Source organism: Medicago truncatula, chromosome 3 (genome assembly GCF_003473485.1).
Source record: "Medicago truncatula cultivar Jemalong A17 chromosome 3, MtrunA17r5.0-ANR, whole genome shotgun sequence".
In the NCBI taxonomy this organism is placed as follows: Eukaryota; Viridiplantae; Streptophyta; class Magnoliopsida; order Fabales; family Fabaceae; genus Medicago; species Medicago truncatula.
Genome location: NC_053044.1, coordinates 53,092,541 through 53,119,548, shown reverse-complemented (window position 1 = coordinate 53,119,548; position 27,008 = coordinate 53,092,541). Strand labels below are relative to the sequence as shown.

Below are 27,008 nucleotides of genomic sequence, written 5' to 3'. Positions count from 1 at the left end.
TGGTTGTGTTTTTTTTAACATAAAGTTAACAGATGGACCAATACCAATATTTTTACAAAGTGCAGGGACCAATGCCAAACAAAAAAAAGTGCATGGACCAATGCCAAAAAATGATAAAAGTGCAGGGACCAATGATACATTTAAACCCAAAAAGTATAAAATAAAGACAAAAAGAAAGAGATGAGAAAATAGTGAGAAATTCTGTAATTAACTATATTAAGAAGTTCACAGTGAATAAATATCAGAGTGAATAAATTACTTCAGAAGCAATTGTTGATTGTGACGATGTGATTTTTCATAAAAAGATGCGCCCTTGGGGATGGTTTATTACGATGGAATGAAAGAGTTTAGTTATTAAAATTTCATCAAATATGACAAAATTAAAGGCTGGACCGACAAAATTAAAGAAGAAAGAAGACGTGGCATAAACAATAACCGTGGTTTTATTGTAAACGGTTCTTGGCTAAAAAGACACAACTTAATCAAATTGGTCAAAAGTCTTTCAAAATCAAATATGTGAGGATAGCAACTTTCGTTGGATTTGCACGATTTCATGTTTCGTGCACGTGTGCATTTTCCTTTTGAATAATTCAAAATCGGAAAGGCACAACATTATTGATCTCTCCCATGATTGAATCTTTGCCATAAGTATAGTTGAATCCTCCCAAGAATTATCAATCTGTCACTAGTACTTTTACTACTAATTTCTTCGTCATCACTCACTGTAACGATGTGTTGCAACCCAAAGCTAGGGGATGTTATGTTGTCCATTGGAAAGATCTGTCTTGAATGCCACTTGGAGTGGTAATGTAGTGGTTTCAATAAAAAAAGTCAAGTCACAATTGGTTTTAACAGAATGGAAGAAAAAAAAAAAAGCACGTGTAAAAATGGTGTATAAAAAGAGAGGGAAAGGCGTGAAAAGCACGATGTCATATTCTTCTCCGTATTCTCATCTCTAGATTCTCTTTAATTCTCTGTTTCCTTAATGTACTCATTCTAGCCTATACAGTTATGAAACTTATCTTACTTCAACAATTCAATAAAGCAGTTCTAGGGATTCTACACAAAGATCATCTGGTGTCTCTATCTACAACAAAGCAACGGTTATGTAGTACTTATTGTCAGTGGAGCGTGAACATGTCAAATACCTTATACGACATTGTCTGGTGACATAAGTGAAGCACACCAAGACTCTGGAATACTTTGCACGCCATATGACTTGTTCACTATTTGACGTAATAAGTGAAGCATATGATAAAAGTGGTAAAACGAAGCATTTGGTGTTGCATGCATCCCACAATCTTGGTTTTTTTCTCTCCATAATTAAATGGCCAAAACCAAGATCTTCAGCTATATGTTTTGCTTGCATAAATAAATCAATTAATTCCTTTATTTGTCAAAATAGTCGGTTAATTACCTAATGTCAACTGATTAATTGTTTGAAACAACAATGTATTTTATATTGCATATAAAAAAATTGTATTTTTTTAATAATAGATACATATGTGCACATGCAACTTCTTAGCTAGTTAAAGAAAAATATGAAACACACCTAACCTAAACATAGTTGCAAATTATATCAAAAAACAGAAAATAATTCTAAATTACAAAATATTAGAAAGATAAAACAACCAATAACGAACACTTCGACAGCGAACCGTGACTGGCGACACTTGACAAGCCAACCAAGCATGAACAAACTCCCTGTAAATCTGCATCAAATTGGTAACATACAGTTTGGAGCTTAGACATGTGAGTTGATTGGCAAACCCTCCAAGTAGCAACTTAGACAAACACATACATTGTTGGTTGTGCTATAACAGCTACACCTTAAAACGATTAAAAACAACTACAAAGAAACTCGTATTCAACTAAGATGACAATGAACTTGAATAGACAACATTAGCTGTAAAGGAAACTTGAAACGAACAAAATAAAAGGTAACGGAAGAGTTATTGAACTGCAACATGTACATAAAGTTGGTTGTTCAAATCAACTTCTGAAATTCTATAAAAAAAAAAAAAAAAAAATCACCTTCTGAAATACTTTGTTTGCGCATGCCTTCCGATAACGAAGTCAAAGCTTGATTAGCTCCGCAGTAATCAGAGTAAGTGCTTTACATATATACACAGTGGGGGGAAATCAATATGCATCATACTTATTTGTTGGTATCATCTTAACAAATAATTTCTTTCCACGAGCATTTTGATACAAGAGTCAAAACTTGATTATCTCATCGATGATCACAGTAGAATAATCAGAAACATAGTCAACATCCAGAATGGCCAAAATGAACTTCATAATATCTTTTGAAAAAATGCATAGCTAATTAAGCTTTCGAATTGCCAATATGAGGTTGTACATCAATATCAAGGCTATATGTTAGCATTACAAAAAAAAAAATTGACAGTTAAAAAGCATGTATCTGTTATGGTAAGTTGCAAGATTAGCAAAATGTATCAGCCCAATTCATTCGAAATCAGTAGATGTACCCATAAACTCTAACACCCTATAAACAACAAAATCTATTAGATACTAAATCAATAAAACGAATCTATCCTGGACGAGATCAATATTAAAACTATGTTCTATCTATCTCAAAGCAGTCAATTCATGTTCAAAGTGTTTTTCATGAAGAAGAAGAAAATACACACACAATAACGGCAATGAGTATTTAAATCAAGATATAATGGCACACTGTGAATGTGTGACATTGAATACCAAAGGAAAGTCGGTGGGGGTTGAAGGTGCTCGGAACAAACCCAAAAGAAGAGTGGAGGGCACAACAAAAACGACCATAAAACCTTGAGAATCTTTGCGGATCGTGGAGAACAAAGGCAAAGTGGGGGTAAGTAGAGTACATATTGTACCAAGGACAAGGCTCCGCCGAATAATAGGGAGACCATGTGTCCAGAAATAGCAACACAATTAACTACCCTAGTATTAACACCTTGCAACACTCTGGCATAACTTGCTTTTCAACTATGGGGATAGAGTATTCAAGTCTCATGCAGACAGTCCACGCAAGGCATGCAAGTAAATAAATACATAAATAAAATAGACTACCATTTTCCGAATAATGCTTCAGAAGATCATCCATACAAGGGTTGTGCCTGCAGCTTTTGAGCAAGTTCATGTTCTGGCACATGACATGGCAAGTGTGAACTCTAAGCACACCTGAGATATCCAATATATTTGGAAAGCACATAAACAAGCATAAGATATCAGAATTTTCTTATCTCTGAGATTATTATTGGTAAATGTCACCAATTATTTTGCAGAGAGAAAACAAGGCAAACCTAGCATCAATTTAGCCATTGGAAGCAAGGCATGCAAGCCTCCGACACTGGCCCTGAAAATGATTTTTGATTCATCAATAAAAATCAATAATCAAATCGTGGAAAAATTCCATACTACAAAATAGACAACAAATAAAATTCGTTGAAATGATATTAAACAATATTTTAGATTGAGTTGTACTGTAATAACCATAATACATGAAGGTGTTCATCATTGTTTGGCAATTAAATGATATACATAGTATCAGAAAACAACTGAATAAACAATCAGATGAATTTCTCATAGCACTTTAAGGTATGGAAGCTCACAACTTATAATATTGTAAAAAAAAAAGACAACAAATAAGATCCAGAAAAGGATATATAAGATAAAAGTGTTGTAGCTTGATAATTGATATGTACATATTGAGTGTGGTGTCATAATTTCTAGAACAGAATGAATAGGAGAAGATGATGGATCAGAAAAATGTTGTCTTGTTCAGAACCTAATAATGATGTACATGGGTTAGCAAAAATGAAAAATTGTATAGAAATTTCCCCCAAGTAAACATTTAAAAATTGTGACTAGATGAAACTAAGTTCTTTATCCCCATCAAATGTTCATCATTTGAGATATTTAGTGAAATACGAAGATTAGTCAATAATTCTTCTTTTTCCCAACTTAAAGGACCAGAAGCATACATTGCGCCTAAGGTACGGTGATATGCAATCAATTCTAACCTATGGATTCTTTCTACTACAACCTGTTTTGGAAAAAAGGTGCAGCCTTCGTCCACATCTTCAGCATCTATAGATTCTGCATCATCGCTGCAAGAGGTATCTTCGTCGTCACTTCGGCAAGGACCTGCTAACATATCACCATAAAATCCACCCACATCTTTAACATCTAGAGATTCTGCATCACTGCGAAGGGAAACGTCATCTTGGCAAGGACCTGCTAATGTATCACCAAAAAATTCATTTGCGCTACCACTTATTACACTACAGCTGCCAACTGAACTCATATTACTAGAAAAATCTGGTTCTTGAATGGTTTCAGGAAAGTGTGTTTTAATATTACAAGGTTTCTCCTTCCTTGTTTCATTAGTGAAGGAATAATGCATATATTTTTCACCCATAGTATTCTGTGGGTAAGCAATAGCATCTACCTTTTCCAGCAATGGAGCAGCGGACACTGCTTTGAATCTTTTAGACTCGCCCATAATCACAACTGCGCTCCTCTTTCTAGGATAATCCCCAACATAAGAGGACACACTTTTCAATGTTGAAGGTGAGTATAGATGTAGACAGCTAGCATCCAATCCAGGTGAACAAACATTCTTAGCTTGCTGAACTTCGGGCATCGTCTTATAGTTGTTTGGAATCAAATTCTGGCTAAACTTCACGACTCTAGACTTTGCTGGTCCCTGGATCAAACACAAGCAAATGTAATAAGGAAAAGACACGGCAAAATTTTCAAATTAACAGTAGAAAAAAAAAAATCATCTCAATTCCCAAGTAACAATGATACTAACTTGATGCATAAAACAATAAGATATATTATACCACTAAAAAACTGCTAGTTTGGATTAAATTTTTGGAATAATTTTTTTTATAAGCAATAAAAATTACCTTGGGACTTATGATCCATTGACCATTTTGCCATGATTGGCATATCCTCGTGAGAATTTTGTGGACCTTCAGCTCCATGCAAGATCCATGCACCCTTACCAAGTAGAACTCTTCAGTCATGTCCGTCAATACAGTAGCTTCTTTCCAACAGCCAGCATCCCAAACCTCCACGGTGTCATTACATTCCCAACTCCCAATATTTTCAATAGCAGGGGGGCATGGTCTGATGAACTTCCTTGGAACTCTGTTTGAAAGAGGCTTTGCGGTCACACTAGGATTGTCGTATTCAACGTTGTAAGAGTGCCCATTACCAGAAATAATACGGGCACAATGCCATTCAACTCCATGACCCTGGGTATTGACAAGGATCTCCACTTTACTTCCTTTTACTAATCTCATGGTTACTACTTCAATTCAAACTCAAACCTGTGACATGGCAAACACAAAACTTACAATTATTAACAGTTAAAAGAAAACTTTCAATGACATTGTCAGCTATTAAAAACAATCATATCTTGTCAAAAAATGAGTATTAACGAAAACCTATGAAGTATGATGAAGCACCAACACAAGGAACAGACGCTGATCATGACACTAACACCGACACCGATAGAAATTAGAGAAAACTGAAATAATTGAGTGTAATCACATGTGTCTGTGTGGTATCCACATCGGACACGGAACAAGTCTTCGATTCGGTCCAATAGAGCAAAAAACACGATGGCGATGGCAACACAGATCAAAAGAACACACAAAAACAATTACACTCTTAAGCATAGTTTATCAAGATATCATATTAAAGCTTATGCTATAATAACAAGCACAACAGCAATGATAATTAGAAATTCAAAATCGCTACATTAAGAATATGAAAATGAATCGAAATTTAACGGATGATGAAGAGAGGGAGATAACAAAATTAAAATTCACAAATGCAGATAGAATGATTCAAAGAGTAAACACGATTACTGAAAGAGAATACACGAATTGAAAAAACTAAAATCATATAAAGTTCGAAGAAGATTGATGCTGCTGACCTTTGTCGACGATTGCCAGTTTGATTGAGCCTGAACTCTTCCGATTCCGATTAGTCGCTTCGCTGAGGGTATTTTCCAGATGAAGGAGAATTGAAGCAAAAAGCAAATTAAGATTTAGGGTTACCTAAATTCAAAGATTGAAGATATAACAGAATGTGCTTGCTTCCAGGGGAAATCGATACTCTGTCTCTATAGCTTGGTGTGCGGTACAAGTTTGGATCAACACCTTATGGGCCCTCTTTCGGGTATATTCAGACCCGTTTTGTTAGTATTTATTTATATTCTAAAAAATAGTTTTTATTGAGGGAATATTCTAAAAAATAGTTAGAAATTATAATATTCTCAATTGTTTTGTTGATGTCGTCTGAACATCTTTGTAGCATAGATAGTTTTATAAACTCCCGGAATTTTAAGGTTAATGGTCAAATTCTGACTCTCTATGTAAATAATAACATATTTCTTCAAAAAAAGTAAAACTTATGTAATAACATAGGACATATCAAGAATTTATAGATTTTGGTCGTAAAATAAAGAAATGATCACAAATTAGTTCTTCCAATAAACTTAGAATTAAAAACGAAATGTCTGGTATAATAAAAATTTGCATGTGTAGTTTGTTAAGATGTTTGAGCCATATAGAAAAAAGTATTTAAATAAAAAAAATAATTGTCAAGATGTTGACGGCAGGTGTGCATAATAAACATAAACAAAAATTAAATAAGTTCTCGAAAAAAAATATTGCTCTAAATTATGTAAAAATAAATTAGACATTAATTACTCATACTGAAAAATATTAGATATTAATAAAATAAAATAAAAATTAATTGGAAAAACACTGCTTTTGGTTTTGTCTTTGTAATTGTAATCTTTGTAATATTTTGGTCCTAACAATCCTTATGTTATTATTGTGTGTGTTTACTATATTATTTTTGTTGGTCTTTTTTCAAATAAAAAAATATCGGTGACGGTTTTACACATGCAAGTAAAAGAATCAAAATTAAGTTGTTTGTTCAGCCATAATAATTCCTAAATGTTGTGATTTATATTACTGTGACTATGAATTGAGTTTATGAGTAGTTAATGTTCAAACGAATATACTCCCTCCGTTCACATTTATAAAACAAAAGTCAATTTTTTAGGTTCATTGAATAATTATTGTATCTGATCACATTTATAGATCATATACATTTTTCATTCAATAAACTTAAAAAGTTATTTTTTGCTTATATGTGATTGGAAGGAGTAAGAGATTAAGGTTATGTATGAGAAGTAGAAATTACCTCAGGTTTAGTAGGAATCCACTTAGACAAGTAGGTCTTATCTCAATTTTTTTCCCCTTCGGATGGGTAAAGACTTCAATGGATGAGAAGTAGAAACTTGGACTCTTCAATGGTAGATGTCAAGATTAATTTTAAAGATCCGGCTTATATCAACATCATTTTATTTTTTGGTTAAACTGCATTTTTCACCACCTAAGTTTTAAAATGTTGCAATTTTGACCCATATTAAAAAAATTGCAAAAGTGACCCAATATTTAGGGAAATATGCTCTTTTGACCCCTAACATAAGGAAAATATGATCTTTTGACCCCATGTTGCGATTATGGCCCCTGTTTTATGACACATGACGTCATCTCAGCAATTTTGGGATGAAATGGGCTAAAATTGTCGTTTTTATTAGAAATGGGTTAGAATTGCCATTTTTATTAATAGGGGGATAAAATCACAACATTTTGAAACGTAGGGGTGAAAAGTGCAGTTTAACCTTATTTTTTTTATGTATATATTGAGAATTGTATCTTACATTTTGTTTAAGGCAACGATTTAAACTTCTCTGTAATTATACTCAATAACTTTGTATTATCCACTATCAAATAATAACACCATGTTTCATATTCCAGAAACTTATATCATAGTGTTTTATATAAACATTACTTATTGTAAAAGGGAAGTATTTTTCTCACATCCGGTTTTTGTTTATATCTATGAATTTTTTGGCTACACAATAAAAAGAAAGAAGAAAAAAAAAAAGTCTCTCAAAAAGGTCACTCTTAAGTTATCTGCAAGCAAAGCAGAGCAAAGACAAGACATGCATTCTTGAACCATTATCAAAGGTTCAACACCATTTGCTTCCATCTTAGCTAAAACTATATGCACATTCAGCGGCGGAGCCTTCATGGGCTGGGTGGGTCACGGCCCACCCGGAAAAATTAAAAAATCAACGACTATAGGTCTATTTTTTGAAATTTTATGCAATTTTACGTCGGTTTTATGTTTTGGTTGATCCAAATTCCTGCAAAGTGGTGTAGTGGTCCACCTGAAAATTTAAATAATTCAATTATAGATCTATTTTGCGAGATTTTATACAATTTTATGTCGGTTTTAGGTTTCGGTTGATCCAAATTCCCGCAAATTGGTGTAGTGGCCCACCCGAAAAATTTAAATAATTCAATTATAGGTCTAATTTGCGAGACTTTAAACAATTTTTCAATGATAAATTTTAGTGGTCCACGCTGACATTTTTTTCTGGCTCCGCCACTGCCCCTTGTCCAACTCGTGGGGTTTATTGACAGCATGGTGATGCAAATATCATGGTCTGAATATCGATGACGGTTCTCTTGCAAACTCGTGTAAAGTGGGCTTTGATGGTGTGGTTACGAACTACGAGGGTTTTTCCAGATTGCATTTTATGGCAATGTAGCCATTTTGAATGTGTTTCATGTTGATATTAAAGTAAAGCTATGTTTAAAGTCAATGGTCAAGGGCCATGCAAGGATTTGCTAAACCAAGCAATCGACTCATAATTTGCAGGTGAGTTTGAACTGCAGCCACTGTTGAGTCTGTAATAGGTTGATGTTGATCACATACAACGTTATTTTTAGAACATTAAATGTTCCACATAATTAATGAGAGTATAATGCTTAAATCTCTTACCAAAACCTTCACCAATCTACAAAGTTATCAAGATCAATATTCAAACAAAGAGACAAGGGATCCGCAAATAATAAATATAAATATCTATAAACATACAAGTTATTTATAATCAAAAATAAATATAAAGATAATTCTCAATGAAATATTATAAGCTACTTAATAAAATGTTACAAGCGTCCTTTACAAAAACGTAATGTATTTTCACCTAACTAAACACTACTCCACTCCATAGACAAATAACAAATTACCAACCAACTTATTACACTTTGAGGAAAGAAGCGAGATGAGATTCTACTGCAAACCAATCCAAGCCCAATCCATTTGGTTCGGAAACGGCCCTTAAAACCCTAAAACATCAAATCTCACCCACTGCACTGCCATTTTGCCCCTGCATCACAAACTAGTTAGAGTCGCACTCAACTCAACCCCGCCGTTAAAACCACTGGAAAAAGCTGCCGGAATTCTTCGTCGTAGCAAGGAATCCCGCCGACAACTGTAAGAATATCCACTCTTTCCTTTTCTTTATCTTTTTCTTCCAGGTTTTCCTTCGCTTCTCATCGTGCGGCACCGTAGCGCGCAAGGATGCGATTACAGTGCGTCTGCAGAACGCAACCACCGCGATCCTGCAATCAAGCGGTGCACAGAACGTGGCGTTGGATGAACGATGTTCTTATTTTTTATATATGTATCAATTATTGCTATCTATTTATTTTAAATTATCTGTTTCAAGTTGTTCATGTTATTTATACTTGTATATTTTATTTCTCTATGTTTATTAGATCTGTTATTGCATTTTGTTTAAGTATTTGTTTTATTTTCTGTTAATTTTTGCGAACCTGTGTTTTAAGTATTTCGTTTAAATAAATATAAATAAATTTTGTGTTCTATTTAAACTAGAAGCGACATTGATTGTTGAATTTGTTAGGAGAGTGTCAGAATGCAATTGCCAGAATGATACACGCACGGAGTCACGTGATGATTTTAAGTGAAATCATCTAAGCCCTTGGATTAATTAACATGAATGGATATGATTTACTTAAACTAGAAGCGACATCGATTGTGGAATTTGTTAGTAGAATGTTGAACGAAATTGCCAGAATGTTGCTCGCACGAAGTCACATGATGATTTTAAGTAAAATCATCGAAGCCCTTAGATTAATTAGAATGAATGGATTTATTTAAACTAGAAGCGACATTGATTGTGGAATTTGTTAGGAGAGAGTTGAATGCAATTGCCAGAATGGTCACGCACGTAGTCACGTGATGATTTTAAGTGAAATAATCTAAGCCCTTAGATTAATTTAAATGAATGGATAGGATTTGGTGTCAAAATAAACCTCGACACTCAACGAATCCTGACTCGTTGATGATAACTCTGGTACATTATGGCATATTGTATTCTGCTGTTTTATTATTTGTATCTCAGTCCCAATTGTATTGTACTGGTTTCCGATGCCATATTTCCGCTTTCTTGCTGATACATTTTATATGCGTAACTCTAAATGCTTGCTATTTGTTCCCTTATTGATGCTTATTTCAAAATAAATGAATAAATGACATTTTATTAATAATGCCTTGTTACCTCAGGTCAATGATTGCACTGTTTTAAATTTGATTAGTAAGATGAAGGCCATGACTAAGAAAAAGAATCCCCTGGTGTTTATGGATGTATCTATCGATGGGGATCCCGTTAAAAGGATGGTTTTTGAGGTACTTTATATTCTTTCTATATATTAGTTGTGCTGTAGTTATTGTAGTATACAACCTAATGTGTGATCATCATGCTGTCACAGCTTTTCCATGATGTTGCTCCCAAAACTGCAGAAAATTTCCGTGCATTATGTACAGGTATTTTAAATTTTAATTTGTTTGCTGACTATTCCTTTTTGCTTTCAAAAGTTGCCTTTTCTTCCATCCCAGTCTTTTACTATCCAAGCAAACAGGTTTTTGGACATGTTTATGTACTATCCATCCATGCAACTATTGTTTATGCTTTTGGTTGCAAGTTGGTCTTCACTTGCAATTTGTCTACCTATTGAACGGTGCACTTATCCTCCCCCACCTTTCTGTGATTGATTGTTTTCAGGAGAGAGAGGTATCAGTTCAAATACTGGAAAATTGCTTCACTACAAGGGTTCTTTCTTCCATCAAATTATGAAAGGCTCCATCGTGAAGGTATGTTGTTTTATCTGGTCCTAAATCTAAATTTTTTGACAGTATTTCTATATATGCCCTTTCATTGTGGTTGAACATGGCTTAGCAGTGGTTTCCCATTACCCTTGTTTATGCTGTAGGATACACAGGGCTGATGGTCACAACTTCTTTTCTTGTGATATAGTTTTAAGGTTGTACTTACAATGTTGTTTGTTGCACTTGCAAAGTTGTACATTGAACTTACAAAACTGTCCATCATCATAACTCTAATAAGCTTCTTGCCCAGTTTGTATGCATTATTGTACTGTTATTATGTGTACTAACTGATGTTTTTACTTTTATACAGGGTGGTGATTTTGTCAATCGTAATGGTACGTATTTTATCATTATTATTATATTGCATCCATTACTAGTTTGCTGTCCATTTTTTGATGGTTGCAATTTAATACAATATATGTAGTCACTTCCTTTGTGTTTTTATTATTTGATCATTCAGTTGTCCGAGTTGCAAGCCTTGTTCCATTTGCATGTTTCCTGTGACGATGGTAATTTCTTTTCTAAGTCAATTGGGAACATCTTTAACACAGTTCCTTTACTTGAACACAAATTGGCCTGTAACTGAGTAGGGCTATTATAAATTTTTTATTTGATTTAGAAATTTGGATTAGTTTTGAAATTGGTAATATTAATAGTAATATGTCTCTTAAATATGTTGATTTATTTATTTATAATCTGAGTTCTGTGCTCCATATTTTTATATTTTTGAAAGCATTTCCAGTTGATTAAATACCATATCTTTTGGGTGTTTCGTAATTTTTACTGTCATGGCTTAAAGATTAGTCTAGGTTAAAGTGTATTCTTTTTTATTTCTCTTGATTTGTTGGTTTTTTTTTACCTGTGTCCATTATTTTTCAACTCATCTATGCACTGCATTTTCAGGGACTGGTGGAGAAAGCATATATGGTTCAAACTTTCCTGGTAGGAATAATACGTTCTTCACCCAACATCATACTAGAAAGTGCTGCTTTTGCTATTTCTATCTCAACATTAACGTGGTTTGTATTTTTGGTTTATTTTAGACGAGTCACCTAGGCTAAAGCATGATGGCCCTGGGCTTTTGTCAATGGCAATTGCTGACCGTGATAAGCTTGGTTCTCATTTTATTATCACTTTGAAAGCTGATCACCATCTTGACAGGTTTGCTATTCTAATATTTTTTGGTGGCATTTTACTTCTTACTCGGATTTCATATTTTGTTTGTGAGGACAATGTAAGGTAAATTGCCTGATTGTGCTGCTGTGGGGCAATTTTGCAGGAAATATGTAGTCTTTGGGAGGCTTGTTGAAGGGCTTAAGGTATTGAAGAAAATTGAAGATGTTGGGGATGATGAAGGGCATCCAACTGTAACTGTTAAAATTATTAACTGTGGTGAATATAATGAGGGTACGGATTGCTTAGGTCATTTTGAATAATACAGTTCTACTCCTAATATGAATTCCAATTAACCTACTTTCCGAAAATTCAGTCTCCAACTCTTTTAATTGCACAGTTTTTTTTTTTGTTTTTTTTTTTCCCTCTTCAATTGAAGGTGCTCTATTCTTTACCACTCTTTATTTTAATATATTATTAACCCCTTGATTTGAATATTCATATTTTCAGATGGGAAGAAGGTAAATAAATCAAAAACAGGAAAGGATGGAGCCTGTGAAGGCAATAATCTTGAAACACGGAGGAAGGGAAAGCTCAAGAGGTCTTCAAAAGACAGAAGGAAAAGGAAAAGATACCACTCATCTGAATCAGAGAGCTCTTCAGATTCAGACATGGAATCTTCGGAAACTGATAGTGATTCTGACTCAGATATGTCCTCATCATCTAATATAAGTTCATCTAGTGATGACAGGCGAAGAAAGAGAAAGAGATCCAAGAAAGATAAATATAAACGTGGAAAAAGAAGAGATAAACGCCGTGACAAAAGGCGAAGAAGACGGGATAAGAGATCGAAGCGCAGATCAAAAAGGTATTGAATACTTAGCATTGATTAAATCTTCTGTTATCATGTACAGATTCCAGATTTCAGTAATTTATCTTTCTAGTGATGAATGTATTCTCATGCATGGTAATACACAATGGTAGAGGTAGGTTATTTCCGATGTAGTGCATATTTATACGAATTTCTCAGCCTTTAGTTATATGAGTATGGTTGTTGCTCTATGTATTTTTCTGTACCAATTCTCTTGATGTGTACTATGTATGCATTGAATGGTCTATTGCGGAGATTCTTTATTCGGTTTTTTACATTTTCTTGTGAATGATATTTTCCATGCATTTTTAACAGTTAGAATTCTTTGATGGTTCGAAGTGTATGAATTCGATCTCTGATTTTAACTATCCTTCTTTCAATTTACAATCTTGGATGCCTGGTTGATTAATGTGATGGTCATTTTAATTTGCGGTGTATTCAGAAAATTTTAATAAAATATATTGTAAATTTGCACATTGTCACACATTTAACTAGTCATACTTAGAACACATTTGCCTAAAAAAAACTAGTCATGCTCTACGAAGCACAGATACTGACACGGACAAAGGACATGCCGACACGGCTAATAATTTGAAAAAATCACATAATTCACTGTAATTACAAGTGTCGGTGTCGTGTCGGACCGGACACGACACATATCCGACACCGGGACACACCTAATCCGAGAAGTGTCCGTGCTTCATAGGTCATGCTTAAGGACACATCTTTTCAAGGTCTCATACTGAAGGTCTTATTTTTTTGGGAATCTGGCAGTGATTCAGAATGGTAGAGGTAGGTTATTTTTCCCATTCTGTGCATATTTATACAAATTTCTCAGCCTTTAATTATATGAAATTGGTTGTTGCCATATGTATTTTTCTGTACCAATTCTCTTGGCGTGTACTTCGTATGCATTGAATAATCTACTGCAGAGATTCCTTATTCAGTTTTTTACATTTTCATGTGAATGATGTTTCCCTTGCATATTTTACAGTTAGAATTTTTTGATGGTTTGAAGTGATGATTTTGATCTCTGCTTTTAACTATCCTCCTTTCAATTTACCATTTTGTATGCCTGGTTGATAAATTTGTTGGTCGTTTTAGTTTGTAGCGTTCTTCGGAAACTTTAACATAATATATTGTAAATTTGTACATTTTCACACATTTAACTTGTCATATTTGCCAAAAAAACTAGCCATGCTTAAAACACATCTTTTCAAGGTCTCAAACTGAATGTTATACTTTTTCAGGGAATCTGGCAGTGATTCAGATAGCGAGAGTAGCAGTAGCTCTGATGATGAAAGTCTTGATACTCAACAGCAAGAGCTGAAGCGAAAAGATCGTTATCAGAAAAAAGGTATATTTCGAAGTAATTTAATTGTTTTTCCACATAAATCTCTCTGTGACCCGTAGTTTTCTTTCAATAAAACAAACTGTTGAATACATCTCCTAAATGTTTTTCTTTTTGGTTGAGTTTAATTCATTGAATATATGCGAAACATTTTTCTCTCCTTTTTTATGTCCAGCTGAACTGAAGTCTCCCTCAGTTGTGGAGAAAGATGCACCCACCATTCATCATAGAAAGGAAGAGGCAGGTATGCCAGCGAGCAATGTAAAAACTGTAAAGGAAAATGGAGAGCGGCATAGCAATGGTACTGGAGCTGCCTATAGATCTGACAGAAGTGAAGAGAGGCAGCCTGACGTGATGGATGTTCATTTGGGCAAATCTAGGTCTACTTCCCTCTCTTGTCATGCCTTAGTTATTTATCCTGCTTACCATTTCTTTCACTTATAAAAAATTAATGAGCAGGAGTCGAAGCACAAGCCCTAAGCGACCCATGAGTAAGAGTATGAGTATTAGTCCTAGGAGGAGTAGGAGCAAGAGCCGGAGCATTACCCCAAAAAGAAGATTGAGAAAAAGTCCAAGTGTCAGTAGAAGCCCTCCTCGTCTATCAAGGAGGAGTTTGAGCAGTAGTCCTGTCAGAAGCATGGACAGGAGTCCTGTTAGGAGCATCGGCAGGAGTCCAAGAAGAAGCATCAGCAGGAGCCCGGTGAGGGGCAGGAAGGGGAGAAAGGTCGATAGAAGTCCTGTGATAACTCGTTCTCTTAAAAGTGTCAGCAAGAGCCCTGTAAGATCCCGCCGGAGCAGGAGTTCTCCCAGAGTATCATCACGAAAGAGCGTAAGTCGCAGTCCAGTTAGATCACCTGCAAGAAGCTTAAGCAGAAGCCCTGTAAGAGTGTCAAGAAAGAGCATAAGTCACAGTCCAGTTAGAGCGCCTGCAAGAAGCTTAAGCAGAAGCCCTGCAAGAGTGTCAAGAAAAAACATAAATCGCAGTCCATTAAGGAAGAGTTCAAGTCGCAGTCCAATTAAATCACCTGCAAGAAGCTTAAGCAGAAGCCCTGTAAGAGTGTCAAGAAAGAGCATAAGTCGCAGTCCAGTTAGAGCGCCTGCAAGAAGCTTAAGCAGAAGCCCTGTAAGAGTGTCAAGAAAGAGCATAAGTCGCAGTCCAGTTAGAGTGCCTGCAAGAAGCTTAAGCAGAAGCCCTGTAAGAGTGTCAAGAAAGAGCATAAGTTGCAGTCCAGTTAGATCACCTGCAAGAAGCTTAAGCAGAAGCTCTGGTAGGGTCCCCTCAAAGAGAAGCATTAGCCGAAGTCCTGTCAGGGCACCCAGTAGAAACAATCGCCGCAGTTATTCTAGGAGTCCTAGCCCTGTACGTAGGAGAAGAACACCTCGTGGGGGTAGTTTGTCTAGAAGTGCTTCACCTGATGCTTCGCCAAAGCGTATCAGAAGGGGAAGAGGTTTCAGTGAACGATACTCCTATGCAAGAAGGTATAGAACCCCTTCCCGGTCTCCTGTGAGGTCATACCGGTACAATGGAAGAATTGATCGTGACAGGTAAAGTTATATGCAACAAATTTGTTACCTTTCTGCTGGTATTTAGATTTTATAGTTGAATGATGGACTGAGCATTCTGTCCGCAGATATACAAGTTACAGAAGGTATTCCCCTAGGCGTTTCAGAAGCCCACCACGGGGAAGAACTCCTCCAAGGTTTTTTTCCTCATTACTTATGACAATTACTTTTGTGTGTGTATTATTTAGTTTTTTTTTTTTTTGCTGCATAACTTATGTTGTTATGCCATTGTTAGTTCCTTGAACCATATTATTGATAGCAGTTGAGTCCATATAATTATTTGGAAATAATTTGGAATATACTTAGGTACCGAAGGAGAAGCCGATCACCATCTGTTTCGCCCAGCCCACGCTACCGAGCTCGAAGATATAGCAGAAGCCGCAGCCCAGTTCGCATTCGCTCCCCAGTTCGGAGCACTTCCCCCGATCGATCTCGCCCCTCTCCTCGTGTAGAAAGGCATTCTTCGTACTCCCGGAGCAGGAGTCCAGTGAAATCTAGGTCTTCTGTAGAATCACCATCTCCAAGAAAAGCAAGTAGAGACAGGTCAGCTTCATCATCCAGAAGCCCAGATGGAAAGAGAGGCTTGGTCTCATACGGTGATGGTTCTCCTGACTCGGGCCAAAGGTGAAATTCTTGGTCCCCTATGGTTTTGGGTATTGTTGTCATCTTTTGTGAGCTTGGGGCTTCAATTTTGGAACTTCACCTTCTGCTTTGCTTAATGCTGGAATTTGTGGATGCCAATATACCATGTTTTATTTCTTTGTAGACAACAATGACATGTTAAAGATTCTAATGCTAGAATAAATAAGACAGTACTTGTGAAATTAGGATATGTCCCTGGTGGTGGAGTTATTGCGGTATTTGGTGGAACTGGAGTTAAGGAAAACTCGTATTTTGTTGCCTGCCATGTCCTCGGTAGCACAATCATTTGAGTTGAATTTATAAAATTTTGGAAACGCTATTAGATTTGATCTATAATGCTCCTCTGAAAATTTGAAATCAACCTCCCCTGCCTACACAGTTTGTTTTTTTGAAGTAGCTGTGTATTTTTACCGAAATCTAAATATTAACCGGCTTTGCTTGCTTAAAATTTACTTTAATTGACTTGCACATCAATATATTCTTTCATTATATACTAGACTAAATTTGGATTTAAAAAATTGATCCTGTAGAAAATTGAAGGTTAGTGTATCATGAGTCATGACTTGTACTAAGTACTGACCATGAGATGGACTAAATTTAATTTCATCAATGATAAAAACTTTAGTAATTTGAATCATAATGTAAAGTTTTTGTTATTTAATTATTTAACTGTTGCTAAGCTGAGGGGCAGGCACAAAGAGATGGACTAAAGATCCAAAGAGTCGGACAAAGATCCTAATGCGTAGCAGTTTCCAATGCTAATAAAACATTGTAACTATCAAAAACCCCTTTGTTTTGTATAGAAAACTCATTTGCGTTCTTGTTTTAGCCTTTTCCTAATTCATATCAGCAAAGATATAAATCTAAGCTTAAGCTAATTAAACACTCCACAACTGTTGTTGAAATAGACACCATAGATCAGCGTTGAAATGTCGGTATCATCATCATCATCATCTCGTGTTTTTGACACCATTAATGAATGTCTCATACTGGTACAATCAGATTCTCATGAAACTCAGGAGAAAGGTCTTCAAACATTGGCTGCCGTCACCAAGGTAAGTCCCCAGAACAGAACTTTGCTAGCTCAGATAGATGGAGCAATCTCAACATTGGCCACACTCACAAATGCTTCCTCCTCCATTATCCAAACCCTTTCCTTGTTGGTCCTCTTTAACCTTTCCCTCAACCTTGATCTAAAGCAATCTCTTGCAGATATGGAAACCATTTATCACCTCAATTCTCTCATTAACTCATCATCATGTTCCATTGATTCATGCAAACTTGCCTCCTCATTGATTTGCAGTTTGGCCATGTTTGATAAAAACAAAGCCAAATTTGGGGTAGCAGGTACTGTTCAGTTGCTGGTGAAGGCCATTGAAAGTTCTCTTCTTGATTCTGCCGATTCACATCACCTTTTGAGTTCTTTGGCTGAACTTGTTCAATTCCATGGAAATTGTACTTTGGCTGTTCGAGGTGGAGTGGTTCCGGTGCTGCTTCAAGTTGTTCAGAGCACTGATAATAACAATGAGGATTTAGCTGGAACATCTCTTACTGTTCTTGGTCTGCTTGTGAGGTTTGATGAAGGGTTGAATGCAGTGAAGAAAACAAATGAGATAATAAGTTCAATGTTAAGTGCGTTAAGAAGAAGGTCTTTGTTGTGTAAGGAAGGTGCAGTTGATATTCTTGTTCGACTTTTTGATGACAGTGATGAATGTGTTAGAGAGGCTTTCATGTTTTCAGAATTCTCAAGTCTGTTGGCTGATATTTCTGTAAGAGGCTCAGCAAGAGTGAGGGATAAGGCTGATTTGCTAATGAGGAAGATTGCAAAGGTGAGCTTAGAGACTAACATGGAATTAGCTTGCTCCCTGTATGATTATTAGCCTTAATCAGGTTATTATTACAAGTTAAATGATGCCATGCTTCAGAGTTATTTTAATCAATTCTATCGAGAATTATGCATATTTCCTTTTAATCTTACACGATTACATCATCAAAATTCGTTGTGATATTCGGTTTTATCTAACACAAACACAAACTAAATAAGCCTAATGCATGTCACACAAACAGATATTAGTTCTATCTGCCTCAAGTATAAAAAATAAAATAAGGAAAAATATTTATAGACACCCAAAACTCATATACTTCTCGAGCAAGATAGGAATAAAAGAGATTGATGTGATAGGAAGAGAAAGATAAAAAAAAAATTGTTGAATGAATGTATGAAGTTTATGGGTGATCAAATATATGAGTAGTAAAAGTAAGTAAGTCTTTGATGTCAATAATGTTTTCATCTCACCAGAAACTTGAATCCACTTAGTTTAATACTATCTGCGTTATTTTTTTTTTCGTCATAGATTTTCTTTATTAAAGGTAATGTAATCCTATTTAAAACATTGTCACATGATAAATGTGTGCTTATTTTTCAGCTGGGACTTGAATTTTGTCTGACACGTGGGAGCTAGTATGTTCCGCTAGACCCGACCTTGTTGGTCCTTTCCATTACTTTTAAAGAGTAGTCAATTTAAAGTTGTTTATATAAGTTAAGAAAAATGATAAATATTTAAAAAAAAATAAAATATTTCCATATATTCCTTAATTTTTCTCTTGCAATAATAGATAGTTAGAAATATCATTGACATGATTAATATAAAACATGTTCGTTAGTATAAAATAGTTTTGCACACGTATCAAATTACATCACAAGACACGTATATCTGTTCTCTAGAAAAACATAAATCTGCGAACATGTTTTAAGAATTAACATAACAAATTAACATAATGGTGGGATATTTTTTAAATGCATGTGTATTTTTTATTCTTTTTACAATGACAATGCAGAATTTAAAGCTAATTTAAAAGTTTATTTCATTATTTATTTATATAATAAGTTTAGATTACCGTATAAAGCGTTGAGTTTAATATGCACGCAATGTCAATGTAAATTAAAGTACACTTACTTTTATCGTCTCCTACCCTTTCCCTTATGTTCTTGTTGCCTCCGTATTTTTCCTCCTATTCTTAGCACACTTTGAATAATTGTTATTAATTATGTTTTTTAGTTTGTTAGAACAAAGATAGTATATATCTAAAATTGTAATTTTTTTAGCGGTATTTATTTATGTATATGACAGTATACCGATTTTCTGTTATTTTATAGTAGTAGTAGATATTAGATTTCTAGAATACTTTTTTTTCTTTCAAATAGTCTTGAAACGAAGGAGTAATATTTGCCGTTAATTTATCCGGCATCCATGGATAATTGGATATGATTTCTTTTCCTCCTCATTCCAACGATCAGCACTGGTGACACGCATTTATAAAGTTTTTCTTCTTTTTTTCTTTTGAAGCTGTCCAATATTCTACAGCAAATCAGCAACATAACGACGTAATAACTTTTTTCTAAGCATATCTCACTGATTTTTCAACCAGTGCAAACAGTAAAAAGCAAAGGCTAGTTTTGTTTAAAATACTCATTATCACAGTATTTACTCTTTCATAAGTCAGAACATTAAAAATGTGTCTAAGACCCGCGTCATTGCCAATGAGATGCAGATTACAGAATATCAACGGCGCAATAATAATTTAAAATCTATCAAGATGCCCGACACATACCATTCGAAAATGAGAATTTCTACGGTGTGCAAAAATCAACTACTCGGGTTGTTATTAAAATTATGGTTAAAATGTTTATTTATTTATTTTGACAAGAATTATGGTTAAAATGTTTAATGAGTTAGCGTAGCTAGTTAGTAGGGATATTGTATATTATATGCAAGGTCGCAGTTCAAAACACACTACTTCTTTACATTTAAAATGGATGAGTTTTAGCCACTAAACAACTCGAAAAAAAAATAAAAAAATCTAATGAATTACTTTTGTTGTTTGTACGGTGAAAATAATACAGCTGAGAATATGTACGAAAAAGTAAATATCCTTGTTGGATGTTTACCATGTATGTAAGACGAAACTCACCTAAAACCATTCAGTTGTGTCAATTTTAATGGTTACACTACTCCACCTATAATATTATTTTTGTCAAAACAGTAAAAATATGAAGAAAGAAAAGTTTTTAAAGCGAAAACTCTGGCTTTTTTTATCTACACAAAAATCCACGTCAAATAACATTTATGGTAACAACTCTAAACATGTTTATTACAAATTACCTTGCTTATAGAAATGAATAAATTTGTTAGTGTCAGACCAGATGAAAAGCGTCGTAAGGCTGTGATTTTTATTTTTTTTTTAAACATGCTTATAGCATTTCATTGATAATTAAGGATTCAATACATTCGGGTATATCATAATAAATAGCGGGACTAATTAAGAACGTGACTTCTCTTGCAAGTGTATGAGCAACCGCGTTGGCTTGTCGCTTAAGAGTATCCACATTTATTCCACCCATATGGGTGGTTTAAATGGACCCCACTTAATATATTATATTACTTCACACTTCTCAATTATTTAAACCACTCAACTACATTTTTCAAATATCCATGCCACTCATCCAAAACTCTAAAATGGGTCCCACTAAATTCATAATATACTATAAATATATATTTTACATTAATATGTATAATTCAAACAAATTATTTTAATTATATCAGAACACATTAAAAAGAAAACAACATATATTTAAAACAAAATTAAAAATATAGAAAAAAATATTAAATAGCACAATACACGAACATTTTGTCACAAAAAAAATAAAAAATGCAAAGACATTAAAATAAACTACTAGTGCAGTTGGTAATAAATTGAGAAGGCAAATGATATTTTGTTTGAAAAAGTGTTGGTGAAACAATAAAAAAATAACAAAGGCTACCGTGGTTTAGTTTGGCAACTGTGGAAAAGTAGGATACCAATTGTTGATGCAATATCAATGCTCCCCTGACACACAGTGTGACATGTAGACCAAAAAAGGCAAAAGACACCATGGATAATCATGCTCTAACAAACTCCACCCTATAGTTAGAAAATAAAGAACTAAAAAGCAAACGACAAGATGAAATAATAGAGTCAAATTCGGATGTGTCGTTCCTAGTAGACAGAAAAGCGTCTGATGTCAGCTTCGAATCAGTTTCAAAATCCACACCATCCATCTGCATATCACTTAGCCATTGTAGAGCCGAGTGCAAACCTATGAAGATGAGAAAAACACAAGAAGCGGAGGTTGAATTGTGTTAGCTTTTTCTTCGTTTTCTCCTAAGCTGAAAACACTGATCAAAAGCAAATAGAGTTCTGCTTATGAAGTGATTTCCAGAACTAAATAACAGCGGATAAAACAGAGAGAGAGAAGGAAGAAAGACACAAAGCAATTATACAGATTCCTTCCATAAACCGGAAGTCAGTCCTGTCCCCCTTGCACTTTCAAGGAGAGTTCACTAAAATGTAATATCTGATTACAACTGGTCACTGCTAAAACTAGCAAGAGACTTCAAATGCTCAAGCACAACTGCAAGAGACTTCCTATGCTCCTGAACACAATCAAGAGACTTCTAATGCTCAAGCACAACTGCAAGAGACTTCCAAATTCAAACAAAATTACAAAGAAAAATGTTTGAGGTTGAACACTTGATATACAATCGGTGGTGTTCACAATACAAATCAAATACAGACTCTTAAGACTCTAGAATTTCTAAGATATGAACTTTGATAAGAAATTCTAAGTGAAATTTTGATGCAGAACAATTTTGATAGAGTTTAGGCGCTTTCAAATTGTTGTTGAGTCTTGCCATTCTCTAAGTCTTCACTCCTTTATATAGAGGTGTGAAAGAGACGTTGCGAATTGCCAGCACATCAAAATAGAGTCATTTGAAGCTTTGATCAATCACCAATAATCTTTTGCCTGATATGGTTATTGTCCTCTGAAGGATCAATTTCAAATCCATTCCATGTATGTAGGAACATTGTTGCAGGCAGAGCTGTTATTCTTGTCTTGTAGCAGAGACACAAACTGAGTAGTGGAGATAGTGGTTGTACACTTTGTACAATTGTACTTTGTCAACGCTCTTAAAAGAACAATCATCCAATGCCTTCAAATCCTTTCAAAATAGTCGTTGCTTCACTCTTCCAGTCTTCTGCAATGCTTAGACGAGATTAAATCTATTGAACAACCTTTGAAGCTTTAAGTCTTGCATCTCCTGATGAACTACAACTTCTGGTGATCTTCAGCTTCTAATGAGATGCTTCTGATGACCTTGCTTCTGATTGCGTCATCACTTCAGGAGCACTTCTCTTCAGATGCTTCAAGCTTCCTTTTTGTTGATTCCATTGCTCTCTTTTGTTCTTCCAGAACCTAATAATGATTCCAAATTTTTGTCTATGGTCCTGTACACTTGAACAAATATTAGCATATCCAATTGACAATTTTTAATACTTTGTTATCATCAAAACTCTCAAAGGGTAATGTTAAACATAATTTTGTTCCAACAACCTAAAGCTTCACCCACATCAATCGAAACCATACAAGGATATGTGACTGTCTTGGCTAACACAAAAGTACCATGAGTCACGAACATAAATTCCAATACATGTGCGATTGAATTGAGAGGAAAAAGCCGCGTCAATGTTGCATTTGTACCTCCCCGGGGTAGGGTGCTGCCACGTTTGAGTGGTAGGTTGTGCCAAAGTGGAAGCCCCCAACGCAAGGGTCGGTGAAGTGCAAGAACCGCAAGAGTATTAGCCAGTTGCCAATCAACGACCATATTTCTAGCACGCTCCACTACCGTTGCACTGGTTTCTGTGACATTATCCCAAACTCTGAGGTTCCGGTGTTTCCAAATGCTCCAAAACACTGTTGCCAGACGCTGAGCTAATTCCACAGACAGTTGCTATAGTAGGGAGAAAATAGCATATGTAACCGAAACAGTAGAAGAAAGAGCATGTTGTACAGATCCCCACAAGTCGGTTCTGTTCCACACCTGTACAACAAAAGAACAATAAAAAAACACATGCTTAAGATCCTCATGGTTTGAATCACAACTAGCACAATCGGTCGGACATACAACTCCTCTATCTAACAAACGGACTCATGTTGGGAGGCAGCCCTGACACATGCGCCATAGTAAGTTCTTGACTTTTGGTAGGGCCTTTAGATTCCAAATCGCAGACCAATATTCTGGCCGCCAGTTATAAGAAGAGTCGATCAAATCAGTTACACATAATCTGTATACACTACGCACAGAATACCGACCATGCTGTTCCGCTTTCCAAACGATTCTATCTTCTGTAACCTGATGTATAAGCGGGGTATGAAGTATTTTATCTGCTATATCAGTACTAAACACTTGTTTAATCACCTGTTCATTCCAGCTTTTGTCATACAAATTCATCAAGCTATTAATAGTAAAATTTTGAACAAAAGGAGCACCTGGAATCTCGCTACTAATAAACTCCCCATTGTGTAACCAAGGTTCGTTTAGGATAGATATAGATGCACCTGAACCTATACTCCACCGAGCACCACCACGCACAAGGAATCTAGCACGCATAATGTTGCGCCAGACATAGCTAGGGCTATGCCCTATTACAGCCGTGAGGTAGGAGCCAGAAGGGAAATATCGAGCTTTGAAAATCCGAGAAACCAAAGAATCTGGTTCTGTGATAAACTTCCAACCCTGTTTTCCTAGCATAGCTAAATTAAAAGCAGATAAGTCTTTGAAACCCATACCTCCATGAATTTTTGGGGCGGATAATTTCTCCCAATTCATCCAGCGAATACCGCGTTGTGTTGTTCTACCATGACCCCACCAAAATGAGTTCATCATCTTCTCAATTGAGTCGATTAAGGTGGTTGGTAACTGAAAAATGGGCATCACATATGATGGGATAGCCTGCAAAACAAATTTTATCATAACCTCACGACCTGCTTTAGAGAGACACTTACCACTCCAAGAATTAATTTTCTGCCACACGCGATCCTTTATATAAGCAAACGTTGCATTACGATCTCGACTTATCATATAAGGTAAACCCAGATATTTACCTGTGCCCAAAACAACCTGAACTCCAAGAATAGTAGTAATAGTATGTTTGAGAGTGTCAGACACATTACGACTACAATAGATATAAGATTTTGGAAGGCTAATAGCTTGACCTGACGCTAACTCATAAGTAGAGAAAATATTTTTCATAACGTTCACCTGCATCTCATCAGCTTTGAAAAAAAGAAAACAGTCGTCCGCAAACAAAAGATGGGAGACAAGTGGTGCGCGTCGACAAACTTTTGTACCCGTGAGCTCACCTCGTATCTCAGCATCTCTAATGAGCGAAGATAAGCCTTCAGCACAAATAATACACAAATACGGGGAAAGAGAACCCCCTTGATGCAGACCACGCCCCGGAATAATGGGACCAATCTGTTCACCGTTAACGAGCATAGAATAATCGACAGACTCGATACACATACTCATCCAATTAATCAAACAATTATTAAATCCCATTTTATTCATAACAGCCCTCAAATAGTCCCAACCCATGCGATCATAGGCTTTGCTAATGTCAAGTTTCAGAGCAACATACCTGTCTTCGCCTCGCGTCTTGATTTTCATAAAATGCAAAACTTCGATTACGACCATAGCATTATCTAGGATAGACCTCCCCGGAACAAAAGCAGATTGGTTATCAGAAATGCATTGAGACAAAACTTTCTTCAACCTGTTTGCTAGTACCTTGGAAATAATTTTGTACAAGACATTACAAAGTGCTATAGGGCGCCAATCCTTCATACTAACATGCGCATAACCTTTTGGAATAAGAGCAATGTTAGTAATATTCAAATCAGGAGGGAATTGTCCCGTATCTAACCAAGCACACCATTTCTTAAAAACATCGTCGCTGCATAAATTTCAAAAGTGCTGATAAAAACCCGGATTATAGCCATCAGGACTGGAGCACTTGTCCGGATGCATAGAGAAAATTGCATCACGGAATTCGACCTTGGTAAACGGAGCAGTAAGCATGTCATTATCCGAGTCGGAAATAGCAGAATTAATAACATTTATAACAGAGGCAAAGTCACCAGTTTGCTTTTGGAAAATATTGGCAAAATATTGTTTTGCCACATCTCTCAAGCCTTGCTCATTAGTAACTTTATTACCGACATCATTATCAAGAGAAATAACGCGATTTACCTTTTTCAAGTTGTAGCAGGGGCTGTGATTGTTATACATATAGTTTTGTTCTTTTTAATAATATACATATAGTTTTATTTTACGCTTAATTAGACATTTGGTCTCTTGATTAATTTACAGGTTATGTTTTGACCCCTAAGTAATAAATATTACGTTTTAATCCCATAATTCCATCTCTGTTTATCAATTTGGTCTTATTCTGTTAATTTTAACCTACAATGTATAAGGTGGATCAATATTGTATGTGGTCCACCATAAATTTTATAATTACGACCCTTTTATGTTGAAAATGTGCCATAATCATGTCATATTATATGTTAAAAATAATTCAAAATTATGATCATTAGGAAACAAAAATACCCCGTTTTGTTTTATAGAAACTAAAATCAAAATCCTCAAAATCTCCTTATCTTACATGTCAGTTTTATAATAGATGAGTTAGGTTCAATATAAAAAACACAACATGTTAATTATTATACTTTTTTGATATAAGGATATTTTACTTTTTTTTTTTAATTTTATAATCGAGAATATTAACCTTTTTTTGTTCTTTTAATAATTTTATTATAATATCAATTTATTTTTTGGTCAGGTAACCTAGTGGCTAGAATTCACCTTACAAGGTGAATAAGTGGGGTGTTCGGGGTTCGAACCCCGGCCCCTACATATAATAATGCATTGTCCTACCAACTGAGCTATGCTCACGGGACTTATAATATCAATTTTAATAGGTATATATTGTCTTTTTATTGATATAATTTATTATTTTAACAAGTGTCAGAAGACTTAGTAGAGGAGAAATATTTAGTTGTATGAATACAATTTTATTCATCCGTTCCTAAAAAAAAAAATTCATTTGTAATCTTTTAGTACTAAAGGGAGGGTTTATATTTCATCAAATAAAAAGGGAGGGATTTTAAAAAAATGAAAAAATAAAAAGGGAGGGTTTATATTTGTTGTTTTTGCTATGTCCTTTCTTTATAAGAGAAAATTTCTTTGAGTTAGAATGTCACATCATGCTTCAATATTTAAGAAAAGTGTTTACAAAAGTACTTATAAATTGTCTATAAAAAAAGTCATGATGTTGACTGCGATCTAAACTGTGGTTGAAAAATATGAGTTAATTATTTAACAACTGAGTCAATATTTATCGACAATTTTGCTATATTCTTTGTTAATGCTAAATGTGTAACAAAAAAAGGGAAAGTCGTGGGAACTAGACCAACAAAGGCAAGTCATGAAGAAAAGCAAAAAAGCCCATATGCTT

At 35.0% G+C, this 27,008-nt stretch overlaps 3 protein-coding genes across 8 annotated transcripts; 2 read left to right on the top strand and 1 right to left on the bottom strand.

The window, feature by feature from the left end:
- Window positions 1–1,526: 1,526 nt before the first annotated feature.
- Window positions 1,527–6,168, bottom strand: LOC11436071 (uncharacterized). 5 transcript variants are annotated; one of them, XR_003010494.2, is made up of 6 exons: window positions 5,948–6,167; window positions 4,911–5,336; window positions 4,020–4,705; window positions 3,300–3,352; window positions 2,035–3,177; window positions 1,527–1,712 (listed from the first exon to the last, which is right to left on the bottom strand). XR_003010494.2 is itself a non-coding variant. In XM_024779716.2 (6 exons), the coding sequence occupies exons 2-6, from the start codon at window positions 5,307–5,309 to the stop codon at window positions 1,615–1,617; spliced, it is 1,347 nt and encodes a 448-aa protein (XP_024635484.1). In that variant the 5' UTR covers window positions 5,310–5,336; window positions 5,948–6,168; the 3' UTR covers window positions 1,527–1,614. The 5 variants fall into 5 exon arrangements, 2 of the variants coding, with proteins under 2 accessions (XP_024635484.1, XP_013461888.1); XM_024779716.2 differs by having other exon boundaries at window positions 3,067–3,177; window positions 5,948–6,168; XR_005645346.1 differs by having other exon boundaries at window positions 2,035–3,352; window positions 4,043–4,705; window positions 5,948–6,165.
- Window positions 6,169–9,121: 2,953 nt separating this feature from the next.
- LOC11432469 (peptidyl-prolyl cis-trans isomerase CYP95) lies at window positions 9,122–16,924 on the top strand. Of its 2 annotated transcripts, XM_003603385.4 has the most exons (14): window positions 9,122–9,375; window positions 10,468–10,590; window positions 10,674–10,728; window positions 10,967–11,055; window positions 11,381–11,405; window positions 11,974–12,012; window positions 12,114–12,231; window positions 12,350–12,477; window positions 12,694–13,051; window positions 14,305–14,411; window positions 14,581–14,785; window positions 14,865–15,950; window positions 16,037–16,105; window positions 16,275–16,924. In XM_003603385.4, the coding sequence occupies exons 2-14, from the start codon at window positions 10,504–10,506 to the stop codon at window positions 16,594–16,596; spliced, it is 2,688 nt and encodes an 895-aa protein (XP_003603433.2). In that variant the 5' UTR covers window positions 9,122–9,375; window positions 10,468–10,503; the 3' UTR covers window positions 16,597–16,924. The 2 variants fall into 2 exon arrangements, with proteins under 2 accessions (XP_003603433.2, XP_024634046.1); XM_024778278.2 differs by lacking the exons at window positions 9,122–9,375; window positions 10,468–10,590; window positions 10,674–10,728 and adding an exon at window positions 11,531–11,579 and having other exon boundaries at window positions 10,964–11,055.
- A 615-nt stretch (window positions 16,925–17,539) lies between these two features.
- Window positions 17,540–18,490, top strand: LOC11428827 (uncharacterized). The gene has a single exon (XM_003603384.1). The coding sequence runs from the start codon at window positions 17,540–17,542 to the stop codon at window positions 18,488–18,490; it is 951 nt and encodes a 316-aa protein (XP_003603432.1).
- Window positions 18,491–27,008: the final 8,518 nt, after the last annotated feature.